This window comes from Kryptolebias marmoratus, linkage group LG5 (genome assembly GCF_001649575.2).
Source record: "Kryptolebias marmoratus isolate JLee-2015 linkage group LG5, ASM164957v2, whole genome shotgun sequence".
Taxonomy (NCBI): Eukaryota; Metazoa; Chordata; class Actinopteri; order Cyprinodontiformes; family Rivulidae; genus Kryptolebias; species Kryptolebias marmoratus.
This window is the reverse complement of record NC_051434.1, coordinates 25,465,121-25,473,678: the sequence shown is the minus strand read 5'-3', so window position 1 is coordinate 25,473,678 and position 8,558 is coordinate 25,465,121. Positions and strand designations below refer to the sequence as shown.

The following is an 8,558-nucleotide window of genomic DNA, read 5'->3' as shown; positions in this document are numbered from 1 at the left end:
TCTGGGTCTCCCTGCTTAGGCTGCTGCCCCTGCGACCCGACCCCGGATAAGCGGAAGAGAATGGATGGATGGATGGAAGTGCCCTTTTGTAAAACTGTAGTTGTGTAAATATTTGACACAAATATCTTACAATATCACATAATAAATTGGCATGTTTTCAATATTTTTTTTTTTTTACTAAATCACGGTGGGTCGGCGAACGACCACCTACCACCAGGCTTAGCTTATTTTCTGGGGGAAACCCTGAAATGCAACATTTTACATTTTTTAAATATAAAATTTTCTAAAAGAAATGTCAGCATTGTAAGTTTAATAATTTATAAGTGCAGGATGGAATTTTGTTGTCCTGATAAAAAACAAACCCAGAGCAGTAGTGGTAGCAGAATGTTTTAACAATCAGGTACTCTATCAAATAATGAAGTAATCAAAGATATGTGGGTTACATCAGTTGTTGAACCACAAATGATCCATTTAGTTGTGTATTCAGAACATTAGCATAACTTGGATGAAGATCTCTACTTTTTTTCCCACCAACTCTGATATGTAGCTGATAGAGGTACTAACTATTGAGAACTGTTTAACAGAACATCCCTTCAAAAAAGACCTGACTGTCCCTTTCATTGCAAACAGTATAAACAGTAATTTAAGTGTATTTTTCCAATACTTTCTACGTTTTATTACTACTTTACTTTCTGATTATGGTTATATGCAGCTACTTTGATTGAAGAGGACAAACAAAATTTAAAGCCCCTCTGAGGAATCAAAGTGAAAACAAACAAACCTCAGCAGTGGACTGCAAACTGCGAGCAAACTTGAGCTGGTTCACGCCGTGGTGCACTGGTTTGCCATAGGTAGCACCTTTGGGGACGGGGCGTTTACGGCCTCCTCGGCGCACACGAATACGGTAGATGACGTAGCCTGTTGGAAACAAAATAGAACATCAAGAACAGCCCCACTGGCAGTAACAGAAGAGAGAACATGAAGTGTGGACACAGCTCCTCACCCTGCTTGGCTTTGTAGCCCAGTCTGCGAGCCTTGTCAGGCCTGGTGGGTCTCGGAGCACGGTGAAGGTTCGACAGCTGACGGTACTGCCAGCAACGGACGCGGAGCAGGAAGCGCATCACATCGGACTGCTTCTTGCGCCATAACTCCTGCATATACCGATATGCTCCCATGTTGACTTAACTGGAGAACAGAAACATTTGTTAATTCACACATTCTGCAGCTCAGAAATCCAAATGAATCCAGGATTCATTCATACAATGTTCAATTAAAAAGAGCAACACTTATTACAGGAAATTTAAACCTGTACCACCACCAAGAAATTAAAATTGGTTGTTTAAATGATAATTCTACCTTGAATCTAAAATATTTTAAATAAGCAGGTTGTCAATATAAAGCAATAAGACACTGAACAACTAAATACTGCTAATTAAATCCAACTTTTCTTCACTGAATAATGACGGTTCCAAGGTGCTTCCTTACTTGCATGAGTGAATTAGGCCAAAGTGCTTCAATTTTAATTTTTAACACAGTTTAGCTCCTCGCTCCTTCAGGAGGTTCAGAAATTAATGTGAATTCAGTGCTATATATAAACTATTTAGTAAACACAAGGCTTCAAACATCCATCCATTGCCTTTACCCACTTCTCAGCAAACTTTAAACCAAGTCTTGTGGAGCCAGTGGACAAAAGTAAATTTATTTAATTCTGAAACGTGCGCACAGGATTTCATTTAAACTCATCTGGCCTTTCAGATAAATGGACTACATCTTTTCACAGAAACACAGGAGATTATCTCCCACCTTCTCTGAACCACTAAATATAACAAGTTTTACCAAACACAGAGAACCTGAAGTGGCTGTATTACAACAAGGCTCGCTACAAATAAAACTTAGCATGCTAGCTAGCTGCACAGGTTTACTCACTAGCCCACATTCTCAAACATTAAAATACAACAGAACTACGACCTTACAGAACAAATAAATCAAGCCAAATTAAAATTATACGCTCCTATGCTAAATCAAAACGCATCAAAAAGTGGAAATTCAACTCTACAACTAATAGCACTACTGAAGGCTAGCGGATAGATCACATCTACGTCCCGACGAAAACAAGGCTATAATAACTACATCTGCTATATTTATCAGCAAATAGTCTGAGCAAAATGACGGTTAGTAAGTCTTTAAGCTAACCTCCAATTCTGACTGATAGATGAAACTGTATAAATTGTGATTTTTATGGATTATTTTCTCTTCAAAGTGTGGAAATTCTCGCTTACATGATGGCGAACCAGCCGGAAAGAGAGAGCGTTTTTACCCAGCATGCTTTATCCAAACTACGATGACGTATTTCCTGTGCCGTGCTTCTGGGAAATGTAGTCTTTAAAAAAAAACATATTGGCATTTTGACCTCAAGATGTGGGTGGCACAGTGGCATAGTGGTTAGGTTGCAGGTTCGCTTCCCGGCCTGAGGCCTTTCTGGGTGGAGTTTGCATGTTCTCCCTGTGCACACCAAAAAAACATGCATGTTAGGTTAATTGATGACTCTAAAATTGTCCCTAGGTGTGAGTGAGAGTGTGAATGGTTGTTTGTCTCGTTCGTCTATATGTGGCCCTGCGATGGACTTGCGACCTGTCCAGGGTGTCCCCCGCCTCTCGCACAGTGACTGCTGGGGATAGGCACCAGCTACCCGCGACCCGGAATGGAGAAGCGGTTAAAGAAAATGGATGGATGGACCTCAAGAAGTGAGATACTTCGGAGATTGTTAGGGAGATTTCATGCAGATAACTTTTTTACGCACTGGAAAATGAATCTCTATGGGGATATACCTGCCGTTGTTTTTCTTTCCTAACAATTTTTATTGATAACTTTTTAACAGTATAAATATTATGACAATTATTTTTGATTAATATCCAGTTGCAGCAGGTACATAAGGCAAACAAACAAACAAACAAATAAATAAATATTTGTCCCACAAAGTAGTTCATCCTAATAAACAATGTGAATTACTTAATTACTTAGCATGTTGTGTATTTTTTTTTCCTCTGTGTTTTTCAACTATTTTGACAATTTTTTAATTTTTTTTTTATCATTTACTTTTTATTATAATTTTTCGACTTTGTTTACATAGATAGTGTACACAAACTGTACCCATTCAACATTACATAACAAAAAAAACACAAACAAAAACTTTTGCTTGGGAATTATTCTTCTGTTGGACTTTTGTCCCATCTCCTTTGCCAAGTTCTTCCTCTAGTTTTGTCGCTGGTACTTTGACAATTTTAAATAGAACTTAAAATGTTTCTCTGTCATTCATTCTGTTTTTTGTTTTGTTTTTTTTTAAACATATTTGCAGTTATAGGGTGGTACAGGTGACAGATCGTGTCCGTCAGTAGATTTAACATGCTGCCCTGTTAACAGTGATCGGGACTGCAGAGCAGCTCTAATAGTCTCATATTCTGCCCTGTGGACACATTTTGCTGGTTTTAGCTCAGTGATATGACCTCTACAAATGTTACACCTCACATGAACTTATTTAATGCAGGGTCAGGGCCAGCTGCGGACACTGAGGAAGTTACTGTCACAGTGATTATCAGTGAAAAGCAGAAGAAAAAGCAAGTTTTGTTAACAAGAGTACCCGTTTGAAAGCACGTTTTGTTTTTTGTTTTTTGGGGGAGGGGTTGGGCTGGAGTGATGCTGTTGGAACTGGAGCCTCACATTTAAAAAAGGGGAACGCCCAAGCTTTATAATGATGTCAAGGAGTTTCCCATCCAGACCGCTAGAGACAGCAGGTACAGAAAATGTAAAGCAAATTTTGACATTTGTGTGCTTGTTGATGCAGGGAAGGAATGTCTGCCCCACAAAAATTTATGCTCAGGAGCTGCTACTATTTATACCCCTCCTTGCATACAGATAGTGCAATTTGTCATTAATTTCTGGCTGGCTAATATATATAGTGAAAACTGTTGCAGTGTTAATAATTACATCCACCTCAAATTACTGCTGTCTTATCCTTTAAAAAAAGTATTTTACTTGGTCCCTTCCTCACACTGTGACAGATATCTGCATCCCAGTTGATACCTTGAGGTGAAACCGAGCCACTCTCCAGAACCAAGCCACTCTAAGTGCCACCAACACCAGCACAGCCTCCAGAAGGCACCAAGCTCATCTCTTCCAGTGATCACCAAGGGATCCGGGAGGACATCTCTCAGCTCCTTGTCCCCGACAGTGGTTCAGACAGTTGCCTCCCAGCTCTTCATCTCCATTTTAGGCCAATGCCTCAGTCTCCTGTCATCGCTGCCTCAGTGGCTTTCCTGCCATCACTCTCTGTGGTTCCCCAGTCATCAGTCTCCAGACCTTAAGGGTCTCAACACACCAGTTCTTGAGGGCTCCCAGTCTCCAGTGTCGGAGAGCCTCCACTTACCACTTGCCAAGGGTTTCCACTTATTGAGGGTTTTCAGCTATTGGCTACCAGGGGTCTCCAAGTACCAGCCAGCCAGCTCCAGTGTGCTTCATGCCATGCTACAGTTCTCTTCCTGTGTTCCTGTTTTTTTTGTTGCTGTCTCACCAGCGTCTTTGTTTTCTTAAAGTTTTTCTCCTCATGATGAGTCTGCATTCCTGGGTTCTACCTCTGTGAACAGTGGCATTCAGTTTGTTTGCATACACATGAGCTAAAATTTCATAGTCAACACACAAAAGTGTATTTGGTCTCCAATTATCCAAGAAGTGTATAGCTTAATTAGATTTTGTTATGAGTGTGATTAGGCTATGTTTCATGGTGGGAGACAATACACCATTTCCAATACACTTGTTAAATGCATCAAATATTTACTCTCTAATTTCAGACCAAAGATGTTTGAAAAAATCAATCAACTGGTGATTTGCCTCAGACAGAAAGTTTATATTCTGTTAGGAATCAGAAATTTTCATCAAATTTAGGAGTGCAATTTTGGTACACATTTGAGAATAAAGTAGTTTTGCTGTCTGTAACATTAAAACTATAAAAATCTGATTGAAATGTAGAATATTTTCCTTGTAGTTTGCAGTCCATTATGAAATACATAGTAAATAAGTAGATTTGACCACTAAAGTAGAGAAACACTTGAATGGCCAGCCCCAAAGCAATCTATGCTAGCAAGATTAGAGTTTGTGCCACCATATTGAGAAAACCTTTATGTAGCAATGTGACAGTTCTCAAATACTGTCATTCTGGCAGCAGACCAAAAATATCAGAGTAAAAAAACTCCAGTGATGGAATCCAGTGTTTTTTCATTAATTGTTATAATTACTAGGCTAGCATTTCAAAGAACGTGGCATTGGTGAGTATTGTAAAATTAGTTCATAAATCACTGAAACTGTGGTCTTTTCAGTTTTTGTCTGTTCTGTCCAGTGTGTTTGCATACAATGACAGAAAATATTTCCTAAATCAAAACACACACACACACATATATATGCGATAGATAGATAGATAGATAGATAGATAGATAGATAGATAGATAGATAGATAGATAGATAGATAGATAGATAGATAGATAGATAGATAGATAGATAGATAGATAGATAGATAGATAGATAGATAGATAGATAGATAGATAGATAGATAGATAGATAGATAGATAGATGATATGTGAGGTGTAGGCCTACATGTATTGTAACTTGCCTATGTACCTCATTGTGTCTATGTGCCACACCTAATGTGGTATGCCGACCAACAACAATTCTAAATGAAGACTCATGCTCTAATCACTCTATCACTTAACATATCACCGTACATATACACAACATACTACGTACACACCTTACATAGACACATAAACATATGCCACAAATGGAACCCCATACACAGAAGGCGTTAACTATGTGTGGCTTTCACATGTAAACAGTACAGTGATTCGTAAAGGTCTTTTCAAGATGGCAGCCAAGCATCTCGCCAAGCATCTCGCCTAGCACCGTTAGTGACCATTCCAGTGTTTCTCTATTTCATTGATCTTGACATTGTTAGCAAACTACACGTTAATTTTGTGCAACTCTTATTTTTAATTGTTAGCATACCCTCAACAACAATAATAAACCCACACAGAATGTTTCACGTGTATTGTTTGTTGTTGATTTACTCATTTCTGGGAGTAGTGATGTGCGCATGCGCCGTAAGAGCCGAACAGTATGGCAGGAGTACGGGGATGAGCTGGAAACAGGAAGACACCGAAATACAGTATACAAAATCATGTTGGGGTAGGAAGGAAGACAGGATGAAATAGAAGAGAACAAAATGACAACTCTCGACATATAGGTCTTGGCAACACTTCATACAGAATAGGTAAGAACCCAAGAGGAGAATGTACACAGTGTAACCAAGCAGAACCAGTCGAACATGTAGCCTACTGTTACGCTGCAGGAAATACAACCTCCACAGGAATCATCATTAAGAAAGGCAAAACATCAGAATGGCAGGATGATTCTTCTAGAATTGCGCCGCTCATGGTGGCTGCATGTTGGAGTCGCTCTGTTACATTCATTCTGAGATATTGCTTTTGAAAATTTTAATTACTCCTTTTTCTACTTGTAAATGACTTTTTTGAAAGATTATTTCCTCTGGTATCAGATGCTGTGCAGCTACAAGGATGTTTTACTGAAACCTTTTACTTTTGGACATCTTGTTATGATGCGTAACCATAACAACAAGGTGGCTTTTTTCACTATCAGGAGCAGCTGATTAACATCTTTTACTCTTCAGTGTTGAACATGAAGAACCCTGAAGTCCAGTCATGGCCAGAACCAAGCAGAGCGCCTGTAAATCCACCGGAGGTAAAGCTCCCAGGAAGCAGATCACCACTAAAGCCTCCGGCAGGAGCGCCCCGGCTGGCGGAGTGAAGAAGGCTTCTTGACCTCTACAGGATTGGGACCGTGGCTCTCAGGGAGATCCACCACTACCAGAAGTCCATCGAGCTGCTCATCCAGAAGCTAACCTTCCAGCACCTGGTCCGGGAGATCGCCCAGGACTTCGAGACCGACCTGCGCTTCCAGAGCTCAGACGTCATGGCTCCGCAGGAGGCCAGCAAGGCTCACCTGGTGGGGCTCTTTGAGGACACCAGGACCGAGGACACATCGGGACAGACCGCTACAAGAGACCCTTCCTGCCCACAGCCATCAGCATCTATAAAAACTCTAACAAAACCAGGATTATGAGCTACAACAACATTTAATTTCCCTTTGGGATTAATAAAGTATTTTTGAATTTGAATTTGAATGGAATGTCACAGGATCATTTCTACTGGGGGATAAAGCAGCCAACATACCCAGTCAAATTATTTCATCCTTAAAGGGAAACAGTCAGTTTAATTAGACGATGTGAGGTTTTTTCTCTCCCGTTCTGCTTGATCCACACAGGCCACTTGGTGGCGGTAATGCGCCTCAAACGGGTTTGACAACCGCCAAGAAACATCAGAAGAAGAAGAAAAAACAGCAGCAGCAGCAGCAGCAGCAGCAGCAGCAGCAGGATTAACTTTAAATAATAGGAATATAAAGGTAAATGAAAAATTTAATATTAATAAGGCAGACTGGATCAAATTTGGATATTTGAGTCAAATTAATTTAGAAAAAGTAGATATGAATACGGATATAAATGATATAAATTTACAAATTTGTGAGATAATAATGGAAGCAGCAAATCATTCTATAAAGAAAGGAGGGTATAAAAATAGTAAGAAAATGGTGCCATGGTGGACAAATGAATGTAAAGAAGCAATAAAGTTAAGAAATAAAGCATTTAAAGTGCTAAAAGGTAATCCAATTTATATAAATTTAATTGATTATAAAAGAAAGCAAGCAATGGTAAGGAGAACTATTAAGAATGCAAAAAGAGAATATTGGAGGAATTTTTGTAGTACAATAGGGAAAGAAACAAAAATTGAGAAAATTTGGAAAGTAATTAAAAGAATGAATGGCATAAAGAGAGAGTTTGAATATCCTGTATTAAAAATAGATAATACAAATATAATAAAAGATGAAGATAAAGTTGAAATATTGGCAAGAACATTTAGTAAAATTCATAGTTCAAATAATATTAGTGAAGAGGGAAGAAAAGGAAGAGAAAATACAAAACTAAAATATAAAGATTTATTACAGAGTATGGAAGAAACAAATAGTTTGTTGAATGTTGAGTTTACAAAAGCCGAATTGAATTTTGCACTAAAGAATACAAAAAATACAGCACCAGGTAAAGATCAGATTTGGTATAGAATGATAAGGCAACTCAGTGTAAAATCAAAAGATATAATATTACAATTATATAATAAAATTTGGGAGGAGGGGAAATTACCGCTGATCTGGAAGGAATCAATTGTAGTACCAATAGCTAAACCAGGAAAAGACAATTCAAATCCAGAAAATTACAGACCAATAGCTTTAACATCAAATCTATGTAAAATAATGGAAAAAATGATTAATAATAGACTAGTATATTATTTAAATAGTAAAGGATATATGTCAAAATATCAAAGTGGTTTTCGAAAAGGCAGGAGTACTATTGATCCAACAATATGTCTAGAGCACGAAATTAG

The 8,558-nt window shown here is 38.6% G+C and overlaps 1 protein-coding gene and 1 pseudogene across 2 annotated transcripts in view; one reads left to right on the top strand and one right to left on the bottom strand.

The window, feature by feature from the left end:
* rpl15 (ribosomal protein L15) overlaps positions 1-2,366 on the bottom strand; it is a 10,540-nt gene extending 8,174 nt beyond the window's left edge. Inside the window, exons 1-3 of one of the 2 annotated variants that reach the window (XM_017439143.3) lie at positions 2,280-2,366; positions 1,004-1,185; positions 782-918 (exon numbers count right to left, since the gene is read on the bottom strand). In XM_017439143.3, the coding sequence (XP_017294632.1) occupies positions 782-918; positions 1,004-1,175 (309 nt within the window). In that variant the 5' untranslated portion in view covers positions 1,176-1,185; positions 2,280-2,366. Of the gene's footprint in view, positions 1-781; positions 919-1,003; positions 1,186-2,193 lie in introns of both variants that reach the window. The other variant, XM_017439145.3, reaches the window with a different exon arrangement.
* A 3,787-nt stretch (positions 2,367-6,153) lies between these two features.
* LOC119617030 lies at positions 6,154-7,083 on the top strand (annotated as a pseudogene).
* The last annotated feature ends 1,475 nt before the right edge of the window (positions 7,084-8,558 follow it).